Below are 20601 nucleotides of genomic sequence, written 5' to 3'. Positions count from 1 at the left end.
ATAAGACTATATAATTTGCTACAATTTCCTATAAAATACTTTCATTAGTTCTCAAGTACTGTATTTTAGGCTGAGTCATTTATTTCCTGTCTTTCAAGTAGGTTACTTACAATTTGAATGCTAACTTTCAATGGACAAATGTAATACTTGTTCATAAATCATCAGTTTTAAACAAAAAAGAATTTTTAAAAACGCTTACCTTCAGAAAATATTAAGTAGAATGTTCTGGAATAGGATAGCCTGGCTAACTAGAATGTATTTTAAAGCTATCTGAAGCTCAATCCTTCAGAAAAGCTCCAAAAAATCCAATCACATTTTGGGAACCATTTTTAAAATGGCCAGCATTGTTGACTCAGGCCTGTAATTCTAGCTACTCAGGAGGCTGAAATATGAGGATGATGGTTTGAAACCCAGGCAGGAAAGTCTATGGGACTCTTATCTCCCATTAACCACCAACAACACAAGAAATGGAGCTGTGGTTCAAGTGGTAGAGTGCTAACCTTGAGTAAGAAAGCTCAAGGGCCTAAACACTGTCCAGGCCCTGAATTCAAGCCACAGGACCTGCACTAAAAGGGAGGAAGGTAGGGGAGAAGGAGAGAGAGGGAGAGATAGGGAGAGAGAGGAGGAGAGAGAGTGAGAGTGAGTGTGTGTGTGAGAGAGAGAGAGAGAGGGAGAAAGAGAGAGAGGGGAAGAGAGAGAGGGAGAGAGAGGGAGGGAGAGAGAGGGAGGGAGGGAGGGAGGGAGGGAAAGGTGCGGGGAGGGAGAGAGAAAACACAGAGCTTAGAAATAAATGTAACTGCCGGGCGCTGGTGGCTCACGCCTGTAATCCTAGCTACTCAGGAGGCTGAGATCTGAGGATTGCGGTTCAAAGCCAGCCCGGGCAGGAGAGACCATGAGACTCCTATCTCCAATAAACCACCAGAAAACCGGAAGTGGCGCTGTAGCTCAAGTGGTAGAGCGCTCGCCTTGAGCTGAAGAGCTGAGAGACAGTGCCCAGGCCCAGAGTTCAAGCCCCACGGCCGACAAAAAAAAAAAAAAAAGAAAGAAATGTAACTGCTAGGCAGTAATAGTTGAGATGTCATAGCTACAAGACAAGAATATACTTTAACTGTAGTTTCCTTTATATTGTTCTGCGTAATAGAAAACATTTTTAAAAAGTGAAAATAAATGTTCTTTGAATTCACCTTATAATAACTATATACCATTAAAGTGGAATCTGAAGTCATATTTGTGCTGTTAGACCTCTGTTCCAGAATATTCCTTGAAATTAATTTTTTATTAGCTTAATTTTCCTAAAGGACTCCAATAAACTGGTATTTTGATTTGAAAGAAGAATTAACAATATTAATGACAACATTAAATTCTCAGGACTGCTTACATTATATTCCATATATATATATATATATATATATATATATATATAATTATATATATATATGGACAAAATTATTTTTGAAAATCAGGTAATTTGGACTCAAAAGTCCTAAACATCTTAGATCTTTCTCTTTTTTTGGGTCCATTCGTGGGGCCTGAACTCTGGGCCTGAGCACTGTCCCTCAGCTCTTCAGCTCAAAGCCACAGTGCCACTTCCGGCTTTTTTCTTTTTGCTTATGTGGTGCTGAGGAATCGAACCCAGGGCCTCAGGCATGCAAGGCAAGCGATCTACCACTGAGCCAACTTCCCAGCCCCATCTTAGATCTTTCTACAAAAAAATTGCTAAATTATTTGGGAGGGACAGGAGATGAAGAGTTTAGATGAGTTTTTTAGTAGTGATTAAGTTATAATTAATCAGTGCTTATCAACCTAAAAATCATTCAAAAATGATTCTTCACAAACTATACTAAAGACAAAGGCCTACTAAAACTGATATATAAGAAAATGTCAAATTCTATAATATAAATCACTATATATTAAACATAAAGGTAAATTATCTATAAAATATGAATAGAAATGTTTAAAATTCTGTAATTTTCACCCCAAAATGCAATTTGCAATTGAATTTAGGTAGCCAGATACTGTATTTAATGTCTAATAATAACAGTAATTATCATTTACTCACAAATATACTAACACACCAAAGATGAGCATGGTTCCATTATGCAAATATAACAACACTAGTGCAAGTTAAATATTGTCTGGTTTTTTTCTTTTTTTGGGGGGGGGGTCGATTGTGGGGCCTGAACTCTGTTCCTGGGCACTGTCCCTCAGCTCTTCAGCTCAAGGCTAGCACTCTACCACTTGAGCAACTTCCGGCTTTTTCTGCTTATGTGGTGCTGAGGAATTGAACCCAGGGCCTCATGCACGCAAGGCAAGCACTCTACCACTGAGCTACTTTCCCAGCCCAATATTGTCTGCTTTTAATAAAAGAGAAATCTGAAGCCCAAAATATAGTCATAACTAAAAAATTTAAAGAGTGTGGAGTTTCAAGGGTCTGATTTTAAAACTCATTCATTTGTATATATATCACTGCTCCTAATAAAACTAAACAGTCAATCCTCATCTTGGAGATTCCATATTTGCAAATTTGCCTACTAACTAAAATTTTTTAACTCCTCAGTCAACACTCACAGAGCTTTGAAGTCATTCATAGACTTGTGTCAGTGGTAGATTTTGATAAGTCATCTGATGTACATGTACATAAACAGCTGAAGTCAAAGAAATGATTTTCTGTCCTCTTGTTTCAGCTTTGCTACTGTCAACAAATGTCCTCTCTGTAATGTACTTAGTGCCTTGTTGGTTGCATTTTTATGCTTTATCTAGTGAATTCATTCTTTATTAAGCCCTACTACACTGCTGAAAAGTGCAATGTGACTTTACGAAGCACAAAGGTTACTATAAACCGTATTCAGGCCTAAATTACAGTGCCATTGACTTCAAATGTGAAAGAATCAACCAATACAACATAAATAACTTTAAGCATAAAAATATATATGCTACATATTCATTGGTTGATGAAAATGCTGTGACTTCAGCCTCACAGGAAGCTAATCTGTAGTTCCCTTAGGAACAATGGCTCAGTATTTCCTAATTCAGAGATCATACTGACATCATAGAACAGAATAATGAAAACCTCCTGAATATTCCCTCCACGTTAAAATGAATACATTGGTATTTTAGTTAAACATTTTTCTACTCTCATTTCCTTCAAATATGTTACAATGACATATATATCTATGTATGTACATATACATATGACTGTATGTATGACCGTATATATATATATACATATATATACGTACACACACATACACATAGACACACAGACACAGTCATCACTTGCCTATAAAGACACTTTTTTTGCCATTCTGTTTAATGGGTCGCAGCTACGTGTGTGACTTTGCTCAGAAAATTAATCTCTCTTAAAAGCAATTCATCTTTCCAATGTGACTCTAAGGCAATTACATTTCCTTTTTTATTATAGAAAGTAATGGATAGTTTAAAGATTATTTTTTGTGAGATTAATATTTTAAATTTATTATCTGTATATAACTTAAGCAAGAAGAAAACAATTTTGCATAGAAAATTGTAAAGTATCAACACAAACTAGAACTCTTACCTTTCTTGCCTAAATCAGAGATTTTATTGAAAAAATAATTTACAGTACTTGAAAATTCAAGCAAGGACAATTCAGGGTTGAAAGAAAAACTGAAACAGTCCATTGTCTTCAGTAAAATTTTGAATACAAAAGCATAGACCAGGAAAACACTTCATGGCCTAATGCACTAGGTTCCATGATAAACACACATATGTAGTATATCTCCATCAAGGGAAACTTAATCACCTTTTTGCAATTTAAAAAGGAAAGGCAGATTTTAGTATGGTTAAGCCATGTATCATCAATACCATGAAGTTAGCCTATCAGGTGTAATAGCTTCTATAAAATACCACAGTGAGATTGCAATAAGCCTAGAAAATGGGCTACAAATCCCAGCTATGCTCAAGCAAGCAGTGAACCAAAAATAAAAATAGGTAAAACTAAACCAAGAACTAGATAGCATTCATTTAGATTCATGATTGGTAAGGCAAAGTTCACAGGCCAAGGTTTTAGAGTGACTTTTTCAGATCCAAAAGATAGTCATTATACAAATGAAAGCATTTATGTAATTCAGCTGAAAAAGTAAAATATGAAATTTACCTCCAAAGATACAGCTTAAGTTCGAAGATGCTTACTTGCAATTATATATATAATTATACATATAATTATACTGTTAATGATATAAAGGTAAAGAGACTCAAATTTGTACTTTATAATGTTTAATCCCTCCATTGTAGGTAGATATCACATATTTTGCTTAATATATTTGTTGAAATTCTTCAGATTATAATAACTTTAGGGAAAAGTAATGTCATCTTTAAGTTTCTTTTCCAAACTTATTTGATTTGGCTTTTAAATGTGAATTAACAAACAATCCATACAATATAAAAATATACATATTAAAGCACATTGACTTAATCAATAATAGGAACTAAATATAAACATTTTAAAGAACTAAAATGGCCTGAACTTAGTATAGTGTCTAAATTACACCATCAATAGAAATGTTACATTTCCCTTACTCAGCGAAAATTAGTTCATGCAAGTACTTGTGAAATGAAGTGACACATAGTCTGCCATTTTAAGGAAAAACAGGCAACGCTCCCTTTTTGCAATCATGATATAAAACAAAACACAATGCTTGAAAAATACCAGATTTCTTTCACATGACTTCATTACACTCTAAGCCAAAATAATAACTGTGATGTACTTCAGGTATCAGACAAATAGATCATTTAAAGGGTAATAATAAATGAGTCTATTAGAGTAGACTAGTTATCACTTTGGCTAGTTTAAGAGTAAGATGATTTTTACAGTACAATAAAAACTATACTATAAAATACAATGAACTTGAAATACAGAGGATATTATCCAAGTAAAAAGACAACTGAACAAAATACAAACTCTAGCAAAGATTATTAATCTTGCCTATTACTTATCTTAGCCCTTGTTAAAATACCCTGAGTAAAATGTATTTCTTAAATAATGCTGGTTATAGAAGACTCTCTAAATCTGAACCATAAATGTCAACACAACACTTTTTTTTATTTACAACAGTCAAATATGTAAAAACTCATTCTTAACCAGTCATAATATACACATTAAGGAATACTTAGGTTCAATCTGAAAGTTTTCAATGTTCTATCTTTTGTCAGCACTTTGGCAAATAAAGTAATACATAAACGGATTCAATGTAAAATATCATAAAAGAGAAAAATATATAAAATTTACATTAGTTTCTATCCACTCTTGGCCAGCCTAGATATCTAAAAACCCTCCCCAATCAGGTTCACTTCTGCCTAAAAGGAAAAATACCAGTCCTCCAGCAAAAACAGCCCCATCTTTCATCAAGGAGGCTCTCACTTCAATGATATTCCTCCTGGGAAGAGGACAGGAGCCAGGTTCCCTCGAATGTCATTCCCCAGGTGTTCAAAACGTAACTAATTTATTAGCATTAGCAGATTTGGTTTATAGGGGAATCTCACTGGTCCAGTTTGTAGCCTACAAGAAAATGGATTATTTTTAAGTATAATATTAGAATGTAAATAAAGGATGAGGATGTGGCTTTTTTATTCCATAGAAATGGAAATTTTTCCAAACATGACAATTTAATTTTTTTTAAAAAAGCATGCCTACCATTGAAGTTGGAGCCCCTCCAGGTTTTTTAATATTCTTTGAAGACATTCCATGAAGGCGACTGAGTCTAGCTTGGAAACCTGGAAAATCAGAACACTCAAATCAGAAGATATTGTGATCACTGGAGCAAAGAAGACTCTATCAATAGAGAATTAAAAGCAAGTTGGTGGTAAAGACGAAAACCATGAATATGACTGGAAAAAAATGTAAAACTTGTTCTTACAAGAACAAAAGCAATGTCAAAGGGTTCTAATGTAGTCAGCACTTTTAACTTTATAGAATAACATTCAGGGTGTTTCTTTCTCCCAATTCACATTTCTCCTTGAGCTTAGCAAGAAAACAAGTCAATTTTTTTCATTAATTCTAAGGTATGATGTAGTAGCGAAATTAGTAGTCAATTTGCTTTACAGCATTAACCTGCTTCTTCATGTTTGCATCTTCTAACTGCCACAGTATGCTAACCTCTTTCCATGAGCATTCCTAGACTGACACTATCAGGATCATTATGTTCCCCAGTGAGGGAGAGCTACTGACCTCTTCTTCCTGGATGTGACATGAGGGGAAAAGAACCAGTTAAGATACTTTCAAAGACAGGATCAGGTAAGTCTTGGTCTAGCTCAGTAGGATCTTCCTTTTCCCACCAGGGCACAACTCCAGTGATGCCACATGCTCCCCCTGACTCCTTTTCATAGAACCAGTCACTCTGCTCATCATCACCTGTGGAAATACAAGAAATTTCCCAAACATTCAGGTTTATCACTGGAACACGTAATTCAGGCTGTGAGCTAATAAAAATACCAAACAAATCTCAATTTCAGATAAACGTTTAGCTTTTAATACTAGTATGCAGTATTTGCTTTAAAGTTTTGTTGTGAGTGTCCCAAGGATTGCATATGACACAGCTGTACTAAAATACCAGAGAACCTAGTACTTTATGTCATAATCATTAAAAAAAAATTCCTTAAAACAAAAACCTTTCACTTCATACCACAGCTTCATTTAAAGGAAAAAAAATTCTGTAATTCAGTAACAAGCACAGGTATCACCAAAAACATAAAATGTTATGTACAAGCACAGGAATCACCAAAAACATAAAATGTTATGTTTCAAACTAATTTTTAAAAGGTAAAAAACTACTATTATATCTGGCAAATTCAGATACAATCAGGAAATGCACTTAACTTACTAACCTTTTCACATTACGCAAGAATTAAAAGGATAAAAAACCCAAAAACTGTAGAATCTGGTTTGTTCCAACTGATAGACATATAAATATCATGAATAGAAAAGGGAAAATAAAAATATGTGAATCCAGAAGTTAATCCAATTAGGTTCACAAAGAATTTTGAAAAGTAACTTTAAGTGAAAAGGACAATATGCAGTTTATGAATTATATTGAACTACTTCAACCAAAGTTTTAAAAATCAACATTAGTCAGTCGTGTTGACTTTTGGAAATGTCCAAGTATAACCATGGCATTATGAATAGCCAATTTAAAGCTCAGTTACACATAAGCCCTTGGTGAGAACATACATTTTGGGTTTTTAGAAGTTATTAAGAGCTACATAAGGAGCTGGGAAGGTAGCTCAGTGGATACGAGTGCTTGCCTTACATGCATGAAGCCCTGGGTTCGATTCCTCAGCACCACATAAACAGAAACAGCCAGAAGTGATGCTGTGGCTCAAGTGGTAAGAGCCCTAGCCTTGAGTTGAAGAGCTGAGGGACAGCACCCAGGCCCAGAGTTCAGGCCCCATGACCGAATCCCAACCTCCCACCCCCACCGCAAAAAAAAGAAAGAGCTATATAAAAGAGACAGAAATAGATTATGAGATAAAACAGAATACAGATAGTTATAAAAGTGGTATACAAAATTTTGACTATTATCTGAATCATTAAAGTCTTCTCTATATCAGTCTTAAAAGCCAACCAATAATTCTGGTTTCTAAGATGGTTATATAAATCTGCCAACTTTTTCCATTTGGAGAAAAAGGGTGTATGTTGTAATCCAACTAATCTACAGAGGAGGCTGAGGCAGGAGGACTGAGAATTAAAGCAAGCCTGCCCTATGTAATAAGATCTAGTTTCAAATTACTTTAATTAAGATCTTACTTTAAAATTACTTAGTATAATGAACTTATTTGAATTTTTAGATGATTTACAACTTTATCCTTAGAAGATAAATCAAAGAACCAACTAGCATTCCATTGTTTGATAACACTGAGAAAGTTACTTCTGCTAATTCCTCACTTTAAAAACCTGAAGTTTTACTTAAAGGATGAAATAGGAATATGCAAAAAAAAAAAACAAAAAAAAACACTTTGTAATGTGAGATGCATTAGTACATGAATGCTAGCATATCTTTCTGAGTCACTCAACGCTCTCTAAAGATTAGCAGCTTACACAAAAGGTATTTTTTACAAAGGTTTCATTACTTTGTTTCACTACTAGTAACAGCATTTATGACATGTTCTTTGATAAAGATCTACAACTTAATAGGAATCTGTTATCAAAACAGTTAAGCTTACTTTGGACTCCAAGGTCCTGACATATTTCAGACTAATCTTTAACTTGAAAAGCCTATGGACAAACTGATATGTACCTCTTTATCTGTGACAACTGTTTGTTAAGCAAGGGAAAAAGTGTGATCTTTCCACCTACACAACTCATATTGTCAGGAGGACAGATAGACTAAGAAAAATATAGTCATGGTCAATACTTTGTCCTTTAAAAAATAACATCATTAAATGATACTTCAAATACACTATCTTACTTTTCCTTTTAAACTGTCTTCTAATATATAATGGAAGAAACATCCGTATGTATTAGCTTAATTTCATGTATGGAGAATAAAACAACAGTTATGAGCAGATGTGACTATAGAGAACAAATCTGATCAAGGATTAATCCTCTTTACATGCTAAGGTCTTTCCTACTTTTCTTTGCTTCAAAATACTCCATGTTCTAGTGTGAAAAGGTTTGAGAAGTTTCAGAGCTAAAAATCATCTATGATGTAAGAGACATCTATTTAACAGTTTACAATATTTGTGTAAGTTATCTAAGTACTTCCAAACTGGATAGGATGAATAAATATCCCAGCAAAATAAAGTTGCCAAATGACTTACTTGTAACTCCACCTTCAAGAATGTTTAAACAGTTTTAGATATATTTGGAACCATGTGGACAATTAAAACTATTGTCTTGAGTAGTTGTTAAAAGAGACAAAATTGAAAAGGTGAAGAAACATGCTTTCTAAGAAAGCTAATCATTCCTTAGTGTTATAAGGGCCCCATAATAGCTGCTGGAAATAGTTTATTACTGTTAATCAGGAAAGCAAGACACCTTCCACACCTTGTAAAATACCAACTCAATATTGAGCCCTAGTCTAGCAACTAGTGTTTGTAATATAAATGGACTGTAGTTATCATCTCAAGAAACAACCAGTAATAAGCATAACTTTAAAATGGAGATTTTTTTTCCAAAGAAAGAAAAATAAAGAGCATTTCAGTACCTTGTCTTCCCTCATCATTGGTAAACAAACCAGCATCAGTGCTGCTGAGACTGCTGGAATCACTGTAATAAAAGGGAAGAAAAGAAAAAAGAAAAAAAAAAACAGATCAAAAGAACAATTGATCTCTCAGATGTAAAATTTTAAAGAGACATGGCAGCTCAGGAATGGAACTTGAGCCTGACAAAGATCTGAAAGAAAATAAGATGACTTTTATTTTTAAATCAATTTGCAAATACCTGGTGCCATCAACCACGGAGCATTTTTTTTTTTTTTTTTTGGCAGATAACGCCACAGGAATCTAATGGGACCCTGACAGTAAGCCAGATGTGACCGCAAGGAGGGGCTGACACAATTGATACACTTTATTATCTGCTTTCATCCTAACACTCATCGTTTCCATCTTATGCTGTGTGACTCGACTTGGGTCTTAAACATTAATGCTTACTGAAATGAGGAAAGCTCAATCAAAGCAGGCTAGTACTTTTCTCTGTACATGAAATACAAGGGCCTACAATAAAATTACTTTTTGGAGCCACACTTTCAAATATTCCAGACATTACTTAAGAATTCACCAAAACTCTATTACTTGTAAGAAAGAAAACAACAACAACAACAACTATGGGATGGTGGCAATCCATTAAATAAAAATTAAGTTCACTCTAAACAACAAGAAAAAAATCAAAATTAAGGAGATATCAAAAATTCCTTGGATCCTATTACTTCAACAGAAATTTGAGAATATGACTAGGATTTAAGCAAATTAAAATAAATAGCAGATGCTCACTTATCATGACTAGTCAATTCTAATGGAAGGAAATGATAGTTGTGGCCTCTCAAGAAAACTGAGTGAAGTTCATTAAAAATTCTCATGTACACTTTCCTTATTTAAAATACAATTCTTAATTTTATCCAATCAAGAAATATACTAGGATGATTTTAATTAAAATATTTACAGCATTTAGAACCAAAAGTAATTGACCTATTTTAAAAAGGTATTTTAACCTGCTTTAACATTTTTAAATTGAGACATTTATGGTAACATTTATTGATAGCTATTGATAGATTGACAGATTGATAGATATGAATAGACCTATTTTTCTGAATATTATCAATGTTCAGTTATCTGCCATTAAGAAGTAAGTATAAGTGAAAGATTTAAGCATTTGTCAAAAGATATGTGGCATATAATTCCAAGGGATTTCAAGACTTTTTTAATTTTCTTCAAATTAAGTAAATGTATGAAGTTCCCAATACTATAAATTTGATGAAAAAACACTGTTTTCTAAGAACATCAAATCCATATTGCCTTACTGACAAACGTACAGGCACAGTAATGACAAAATTAAGGTACTGGCTCAGCATAGTGGCATATTCCCGTTGTCCCAGTTCCAAGGGAGATTTAAGCTGTAGAATCAATGTCCAACTGAGTTCTTGTCTTTAAAAACCCAAAAGTAAAAGGGCTAAGGAGTATGGCTCAAAAAATCAGAGTGTCTTTCTTCATGTTCAAAGTCCTAAGTTCAAATCCAAGTATATCCCAATAGCAAACTATCAAAACACATCATAAACTTTATCTTATATGCTATTTAGGGGTTCAAAGTACTATTGATACTCTGCTTTGGTATTTTTGTTACCTCTGGCCCTTATCAAATGAAGGTCCTTATGTATACCTCAGGGTACAATAACTTTTTTTGAAAAACTGAGACAAAATATATTTAAACTTTAAACTTATTTGAATTTTAGAAAATGTACTCAGAAAAGCCTCAGAAAAGTTATTCATAATATTTTATACATTATAACTCTAAGTTAAGCAAATGTCAATGTACACTAAATACAGTCCAGTTAAGTGTGGCACAATTAAGTTAGTTTTCACAACTTTTCAGCACTCAAACTTTCAGAGTGTCCATGTGTTATTTTTTTAGTACCATGATCTTATCTGAGTTCAGATTTTGCTACCTGATACGTATTCTATTTATTGCCTGGTTAATCTTTTCAAACTTAACTATTTGACTAAATGTAGTATGATAACCTGGAACAGAAAAAGGACTTTAAGTAAAAGCAAGGAAAATTGTAATAAAAGGTGGATTATCCTTAAAAAACATATATTGCTTCCTAAATTGTGACAGGGTCAGCATAGTGATGTATGGATAATAACAACAGAGAAATTGGCTGTGTGTTATATGGAAATGGAAATGTGATACACATGAACTCCGCAATTTTTATATCAATTTATGTATTTCAAATAAAGAAGGTTATAAAATATGCAGTTTTAAGACAGATCTAAAACCTTTCACTGGAAGGATTAGAGGTCAATTGAAGTTAAAACAACAACAATAACAAAACACTGTTACCAAGATTGGGCTAGGTAAATATGAGTTATTTCACTGCTAAAAGTTCCCCTTGTCCCTAGAAAGAAGTCAAATCACTCACATATTACAAGTGGCCTTCAAAAACTGCAGCTCAGTATGCTTCCCCAAATACCTCACCTGTTTCACAATCCATACCTTTGCACAAGCCACTCTCTCTACCTAGACATGCCATTTTCCTCTCTTTACACCTCTTTTTTTCCAAATAAGTCTTTGTCCTTCCATTAAAGCATAGGAAGTCTCCCTTCCCAGCACACCTCTGTCAACATGTTTGTGTGCCCACTCTAGCCTAGGATTGCTGAGGATAGTCTGTATTATCTTCAGTGCACAGCATATAGCAACTAATCAAATGTTTGTTTCATCTCATTTCTCCTTCTCCTTCTCATCTCTCACACAACCACACAATTATAAATTAATTCCAAGAAACTATGTAGCTTTTTATAATAGGAAATCCTGAAAAGTAGTCTCAAAAACATCTGTATTTGTTAAGATACTTTAAATATTCAGCAATATTCTCATGGAAGAAATTTGTACCTAACCCTGAAGTGACAACAATAAATTATAAGAGAAAAGATTAAAATCAAAGAAAATGTATTATGTTTTACTTTGTTCACAAATGCAAATATCCTCTTGAAAAACTTGTACATTCACTGTTAACTACTACCATTATTTAATAAAGACTCAACTATATATTTTTCCTAATGAAGAAAAAAAAAGGAATTTCAACTCACTTCTGTTCCTGCGTACATGTCCTAAGTAGACCAATACAAGGCAGACATCAAACTAATAAATAAATTTTTTGTTTAAAAATGTAAGAGAGGACTAACCTAACAGTGAATAATTCCTCTGAGGAACTGAAAACAATAATTAAGTTTGGCTGAGCACTGCTCAGTCACAATGGTTACTGTACAAATAATTCTGATTCTTGTGTAAAGCTGATGACTATCTTGAAAGGACAGAGACCATAACTTTTTAAAAATTTCCATGAAACATTTTCACTTTAAAAAATTACATAAATAGTAAATTATGTTTAATAAGAAAACAAACGGTTCTATAAACTCTTACCAGGTTCTCTCCTATCTGAAATAATAGTTACAACCTAAAATAATTAGATCTCATAGGCCATCATCACATCATTAAAATGTTCCTAATGATATAAACTAAAAAATCAAATATTCTCTCAGATTTGATTTTACTAGTTTATCATCAGGCATTTAGTTTCAGGGACACAGGCCTAAAATGTTGAACAGTGTCAATACATCTCATTTCTTACAAGTATTACCAGTGCTATATAAAAGAAAAATGATCACTTACCTTTTGATGTTTAAAAATACTATATACCAGTTATCATGGTAGTATACCTATTTATTAGAATGGACAGATTAGACTTAACTACAAAGTGTCATTGCTTCTTGCATTTTTCTAATGACAAAGATTAGGTAGGACTGGGTTATGTAAAACCGTAAGTAATGTTATCTAATTTGTAAGTAATAAAAATCCTTAGCAAGCTACCAATATTTTAAAATATAAAGGCAAGGCAAATATATATTGAGGAGGAAGCAAATTTTCAATTCATAGGAATGGGAGTAGCAAATTATGTACTTTATAAAGCTCCAAATACTAATACTCTATAATTACAGAAATAATTAAATATATAATTCTATGAGTTATAAATGTGGTATTATTCAAATGCATGTTTTCCAACTGAAAATCCCTTTCTGATTCTTTTTGTAGCTGAAAATTAAGTCATTATAACACAATCAAATCACTTTGTTTAAATCAAATAAGCAATTTTGTGCTGTATAAAAACATCATAAATTATAAGGAAATATAACCATAGTTAAAATGTAACACTGCTATCATAATTACAATTTATAATTATTTTAAAATAGAATTAATTAAAATATAAAACACTCAACCACAAACATTAAAGACAAAGTTTCAAATTTAGAAAATGTAAGTCACCTTTCACTCATGAGTTCATCTGAGACTTTTTGTTCTTCATATTCCATTTTGTCCTTATTGGTCTGGCTTACTTCCTCATTTTCTAAAACAACTCCTTCATCTTGGATTTTTGGTCCTTGTCTAATTATTTTCAACTTTCTTTTTTTAACTTTATTCTTCGTAAACTCTTGATATTGATAAGCTCTGTTGTCCATGTCCTGATCTCTACAACCTTCAGGTGGCTGGGTCATTGTCCGTTTGTTAGAAAGATCCTGTGGGAGATCTACTGCCATGCGTTTTACCTTCCTCCTCCTGCGGAGAGTCCTGTTCCCAAGGTTGTCTACAGCAAAATCAGACTCATGCCACAGAGGTCTTTTCCCTCGAACATTATTATTCAAATTGGATGATGGCCTGCGTTTTGCTACTAACATTTGGTCATCAGAGTCACTATGATCTTTTTTGTTACTATTGTGATTCTCTCTGTAGTCCTTGCTTGGTTCTTCTAAACTAGAATCAGACCCGTCACTTAAGCAATGACCAGTATCCCATGGATGGTGAACATTATATGACCTCCTCTTCCTCCCTCTCCTTTTCCTGGCTTGGCGTTTCAGAGGACATGATATACTTCGAGAATGGTCTCCTGTCTCAGCAAATCCACCTCGAGCTTGTTCGGAACTCTCCTCTAATGCTGAGACAAGATCATGAACCAGTTCTTCCATGGTTCTACTAAAATGCCTATATAAAGAGAAACAAAGAAAGTCATTCCTAGTCTTTATCTAGAGTTTGCCATAGTAGAAAATTCACTCTAAATAAGAATAACTTTGTTATTACAAAAATATTTGAAAGTTAATTATCTATTCAATGTATCCATCAGTTTCAAATTTTGATTCCTTATTATGCCCCTTCTTGTATAATTTTTTATTTTATGAAAATACTGTACAGAGGGGTTACAATTACATGGGCAAGATAATGAGTTCATTTCTTATCAAGCATTGTAGCCTCCTCCTTTGTTTCCCCTTCCCATCCCTTCCCAGCCTCCCCCATCTTCCCCACCCAATCCTCCCCCCCGCCCGCCCCACCAAAGTTGTAAAGTTGTAAAGTTGTAAAGTTCGTTTTCGACATAAGGACTTGTACATCTCATTGTTGCAATGGGTCCACCTGTATCCCATTTAAACAATTTGTTTTTCCCCTTCCCCTCCACAAATTATACCGACATCAAATACAGTGAAAGCAGGGGTTATACTGTGGGGGAGGGACATACATAGCAACAAAGAAATAATCTTATAAATGTGTTAGAAACATCACATGAAAGAAAAAAAAACATTTGAATACATAATTTTTAAATTAAATATAAGGAAAGCTGGGCATGGTGGCACCTGCCTATAATTCCAAGATTCAGGAAGTTGAGAAAGGAACATTATTAGTTGGAGACTAAATAGTAGTACATAGCTACATCTGGCTAAATAGTCAGACCCAGTCCTTATTAAAAGAAAAACCCTACATAAATAAAAAATAAACATAAAAATGATTTCATGTTAGAATAAACATAGTATAAACAACAAAAGTTCCCAATACTTTTGTATTTTTTACTATTTACTTATGGAAGTTATTCTACTTAAATTGTGCTTACCTAATCTGCCCCTGGTCTTTTTCTAGAACCAATTTTTCTAGAACAAATATAAACTTTCTCAGTCCGTTACCTACCCACTAATTTCAAGTCATGGAGGTATGAAATCCTCTATTCAGCTAACATTCTGAACAATCATTGCCAGAATATTCAAAATAGAAACATATATTTAAGCCATGCCCATCTCAACTCAGTAATGAAAACACAACATTCACCTTCAAACTGACTTGTACTAGTCTTCATGAATCCATTCTGAAGACGTCTCTTAGGCAATTTTAGTAAGGATAAGCATCAGTGTTATTTAGGAGTGTTGATAAATTATGCAATTCCTTCCAACCTAATTTCTAATTATTTTAAGTTGGATGGTGTGACAAATAGCCTAGCAATTGATCATATCTTCTAAACCTTACAAATAGTTTACATATATATCTTTCTTATGAAAATCATAGGCAATCACTTTTTAGATGGAGTTCGAAAAAGTACTTGAGGATCAAATTATTCTCAACAATCCTCTAGGGACTTACATACTTTCTAAAGTCTACAGCCAGGTAGGCACACATTTCTGAAAAGCCAAATAATAAATATTTTAGGCTTTGTAGGTCATTAGGTACCTTACAATTACAATGCAAAATAACCACAATTCCTACACTAATTAGGAGACTTCTTATATAATGTTTTATTTATAAAATTAAGTAGTGGCTATCCATGGTTTTCCATCCTTTTAGTCTATATATAGTCTGTATAGTCACCATCTATAATGTCAGGATTGGCACATTCTTTGAAAGTTTTTATTTTACTTAATGATAATCTAAAAACAGACACAAATAGTAATATAACTGAAGTTACCATTTATACAACCAGACAGCTTCTAATACTTGAGTACTATTTGTCAGTGCCCTGCTAAATATTTTATATGTATTTCCTAATTTCATTTTCATCTTGAATCTTATGGCATGGTAGGAAAGAGAAGCAGAGAAACAGAGAGCAAGAGATAGATAGACAGACAGACAGATAGAGACAGAAAAGACAGAGACAGACAGACAGAAAGGAAGACAGACAGGCAGAGAGAGCTCTGTTTCAATAGGACTTAACTATGTGGTAAAACAAAAAATTTCAAATAATTGAAATTCCAGCAATCCAGTTCCAAAGGGCCAATGCTAACTTAACCAGAGCTAAGAACAGCTAGCCAATTCCACTATCAGTCTGTAGTTTTTTTTTTGTTTTGTTTTTTTGACTTAGACCAGGCAGTACTACTTGTTGCCACATTATTAATGTGTGAAAGCTAAATGATTCGGTTAAAATTACATTGTTTTAAAAGAAAAAAAAGAGATGGGACAGCCAAATTAACACCAAGGAGAACTACAGCTGGTGAGAGGAATTAAACACAAAAAATCTAGTTTGTAGTGGCTAGAAGAATGTATATTTTGATTGATTAAGCTTGTAAGTTAATGTGAGCTTGTATGTTCCAGATCGATCATCTTTGCTAATCTGTAAAAACAAAAAGTTTTATTTGGGTACCTGGGATTCAAAATCCTGGTAGTGTAACAAATATACTTTAAATAAATTCTGGGGGGCTAGGAATGTGGCTTAGTATTTACAGTGCTCGCCTAGCATGCATGAAGCCCTGGGTTCGATTCCTCAATATGACATAATCAGAAAAAGCCGCAAGTGGTGTTGTGGCTCAAGTGGTAGAGTGCTATCCTTGAACAAAAAAGAAACTCAGGGACATTGCCTGACAAGCACCATAACTGACCAAAAAAAAAAAAAAAAAAAAGGGAAGACTGGCAGATTTTTTTCCTTTACAAGAAAATCCTGGTATCAGAATATAGCATTAAATAAAGAGAAATACACATCACAGAAGAATGGGTCATACTAGGACCAACAACATGGATAATTTTGATAAGCTACATGGATCTTTCCCATAATCCATGTTAATAATTGACTTGACTTTCCCTTGATCTTTTCCTTTACCACTAATTCTCCAGAAGAAACTATAGACATAATTCTGTACCTCTTAAAAAAAATCACTTCAAGTTAGTTTAACATGTATTAAAATAAGGATTTCTTTTATAAAAGATTGTTCTAGAGTAACAGACGATTAGTTCTAAATAATAAAACATGAAATAAAATCAATGCATAAATATAGTGTAAACTAAAATAAATATAATAAGATTCAAGTTTATTTTGAAGAAATAATTCAGAAAAGTTGGCAGTCTCTTTCTGTGTGTTTGGTTTTAGTTTTTAAAACAGAGTCTTGTCATAGTCCAAGCTGGTTTCACTTCTGGAATCTCTAGTAATCTGAACTTTTCATATGCTGCTCTTAGAGGCTGACATGAACAAGCCAGGCTTAATTGGTGGTCTTAACATTAATTTTGTTAATTATATGCCATTTAGCTCACCAAAATCTGACACTCTAGTTTTTTCATTAAAAAAAGGATTGCTATATCTAACATTCTAACAAAATATAACCAAAAAGTACAAAGAAATTAAATTTCTTTAGAATAGTCCAACTCTGCTATTTTTCCAAAAAATTATATGTAAAAAATTTTAAATTTATTGATATGGTTGAGTCAATTTACAGTTAGATGAATTAGATAATGAACACAATTCTTTTTGAATCATGTCTCCCCTTCCTTCCCTCTCTCATTTGGAACTCATCTGGAAATATTTTAAGTAATAATAAGCATTAAATAAAATGTTTATAACAACAGTTCACTAATAATATGGTTGTTTTCTTAGGAATAATACTGAAGAAAACTGATATACTATTATTTATTTCAATTTGGAAACTGTAAACTGGGAATGAACATACCTGCATGTTTTTTTCAAGTGATAATTGACTATGCTGAAAAATTATAACATGTCTGATCAACCTAAGATTTGATAAGCCATTTTATTTAACAAAATTTTGGTCAAATGTCAAATTTGCTTGTTTTTTTCTAGGCAATAGTAAATATCCACTGAATTATTGACCTTGGGTTCTTCATCACCAAGCTCTCATCATTTCAGAAAAAGTCATCCTAAAAAAAATGTTTAAGCATCAGGAATATCAGCTAATGAAGAGAACAATATACTATTAGGGGATTCCTTTAAAGGCCTTTGGTTTAAGAAGCATTAGGAACCTGCCTTAGTTCTACCTTATTGCTTACCAGAAGATGGAAGTTGACTCACTAATTTAAATAGAAACTCACTGCATAACCCACATTGGCCTCAAAGTTGAGATTCTCAAGCTAAATGGTTTTATTAGTGGAGAACAAAATGTGATTTACCTATTCTGTAAATACATGTTTATTTTCTTGTTAAAAATTTAAAGAAATCTCCTGGATTAGATTTTGTATAAATACAATGTCAATGATAGACAATGAAGCCAGATGCAGTGGCTCAAGCCTGCTGGTAATCCTAGCTACTTGAGAAATAGAAAAGGGAATATGGTTTGAAGCTAGTCAGGGCAAAAATAAAACAAAACAAAAAAATTCTCAAGAGCTCCATCTTGACCAATGTCAATGGCATGCACCAGTCACCTAAACTTTGTGGTGAAGCATAAACTGGAAGAACATCATCCAAGTAAACTAGGGCATAAACAGAGACCTATTTAAAAAAGAAAAAACAAAAACACATATACATTGGACAAATGGGATTGCATAAAGTTGCAGAGCTTCTGCAGGGCAAATGACATAGCTAGCAAGATCAATAGAAAGCCCACGGATTGGGAGAAGATCTTTACTAGCCATACAACGGACAAGGGTCTCATATCTAAAATATACTTGGAACTCAAAAAATTAAACCCCCCAACAACAAATCCTCAAAGAAACAACTGCCCAATAAATAAGCGGGCAAAAGACTTAAAGAGAAACTTCTCTGAAGAAGAAGGATGGCCAATAGACACATGAAGAAATGCTCAACATCCCTAGCCATAAAAGAAATGCAAATCAAAACAACATTGAGATATCACCTCACTCCAGTTAGAACGGCAAAAATCAAGAACTCTAACAACAACAGATGCTGGAGGGGATGTGGACAGAATGTGGTGGGAATGTAAACTTGTTCAACCACTTTGGAAAGCAGTATGGAGGTTCCTCAAAAGACTTCACATAGAACTCCCCTATGACCCAGCAATCCCACTTTTGGGCATTTACCCAAATGTTTACAAACAAGACCACACTAAAGCTACCAGCACAACTATGTTTATTGCAGCATTATTTACCATAGCTAAGATATGGAACCAACCCAGATGCCCCTCAGCAGATGAATGGATCAAGAAAATGTGGTATATATACACAATGGAATTCTATGCCTCCATCAGAAAGAATGACATTGCCCCATTTGTTAGGAAATGGAAAAACTTGGAAAAATTATATTAAGTGAAGTAAGCCAGGCCCAAAGAAACATAGGTCCCATGGTTTCCCTTATTTGTAATATCTAGTATATGTATGAGTCAAGCGGAAAAGGTCAGATAATGTGATGTCAGGAAAATGAACCCTTAGATGTGTATTTTAATGTTTTTTTCTTTCATGCATGTGTTTCTAACGCATTTATAAGATTATCTCTTTGTTGCTTTGTATGTCCCTCCCCCACAGTATAACCCCTGCTTTCACTATATTTGATGTCAGTATAACTTGTGGAGGAGATGGGGAAAAACCAGTTGTTTAAGGATACAGGTGGACCTGTTGCAACAATGAGAAGTACAAGTTGTCATGTCCAAAATGAGCTTTACAACGTCGGTGGGGGGGGGGGGAGGGAAGGGCGGGGAAGGAGAAGGATTGGGATGGGGGGAGGGGGGAGGCTGGGAAGGGATGTGAAGGGTAAACAAAGGAGGAGGCTGCAATGCTTGGTAAGAAATGTATGCATTATCCTGCCCATGTAATTGTAACTCCTCTGTACAATATGTTCACAAATAAAATTAAATTAAATTTAAAAAAAAACACATATACATACACATACACAAAACAAAAAGGACTAGCAAAGTGATTCAAGTGGTAGAACAAGTGCAAAGCAAATACAAAGCCCTAAGTTCAAATCTCCAATACTGTTTTTTTTTTTAAAGTACACAGTGAAGAACTATGTATATTATGACTTCCCATGCACTTTTAGGAAAGCAGTCATAAAAGTACATGGTATTTCTACATTAAGTTACCTTTTATTAATATTAGGAAATATTAAGATCCTCTAAGAACACAACATAAAGCCATTGTACAGCTTTATGACAATGGGCGACTAAATATGCAAATGGTAAACCTTAAAGATTCCACACTGAGGGCTACATGGGCTACTTTTATGATTAAACACATGATCCATAAGAACTATCTTAATTCAAATTTCTGCTATAAGCTTCCTTCCTTAAAGATACTGGTATTTACCAAAATAAATATTTATCAACAGTGTGGGTTAGGAATGTGGTTCAGGGGCAGAGCAATTGTCTTGAAAAAAAAAAAAACAAATGGAGATTCAATCTCCATCACACACACACACACACACACACACACACACA

General features: G+C 33.7%; 1 protein-coding gene across 4 annotated transcripts in view; it reads right to left on the bottom strand.

Moving 5' to 3' along the window:
- The window catches only part of Gpatch2 (G-patch domain containing 2), a 142128-nt gene that overhangs the window by 118242 nt on the left and 3285 nt on the right, over nt 1-20601 (bottom strand). For 3 of the 4 annotated variants that reach the window (XM_070041484.1, XM_070041486.1, XM_070041485.1), the window contains exons 2-5: nt 13508-14221; nt 9180-9241; nt 6206-6388; nt 5672-5751 (exon numbers count right to left, since the gene is read on the bottom strand). In XM_070041484.1, the coding sequence (XP_069897585.1) occupies nt 5672-5751; nt 6206-6388; nt 9180-9241; nt 13508-14221 (1039 nt within the window). Of the gene's footprint in view, nt 1-3557; nt 5537-5671; nt 5752-6205; nt 6389-9179; nt 9242-13507; nt 14222-20601 lie in introns of those variants that run through there. The other variant, XM_070041487.1, reaches the window with a different exon arrangement.

This window comes from Dipodomys merriami, unplaced genomic scaffold (assembly GCF_024711535.1).
Source record: "Dipodomys merriami isolate MVZ:Mamm:240054 unplaced genomic scaffold, mDipMer1.0.p SCAF_31, whole genome shotgun sequence".
NCBI classification, from domain to species: domain Eukaryota; kingdom Metazoa; phylum Chordata; class Mammalia; order Rodentia; family Heteromyidae; genus Dipodomys; species Dipodomys merriami.
Note: the sequence above shows the minus strand (reverse complement) of the source record. Positions and strands in the feature narration are given on the sequence as shown.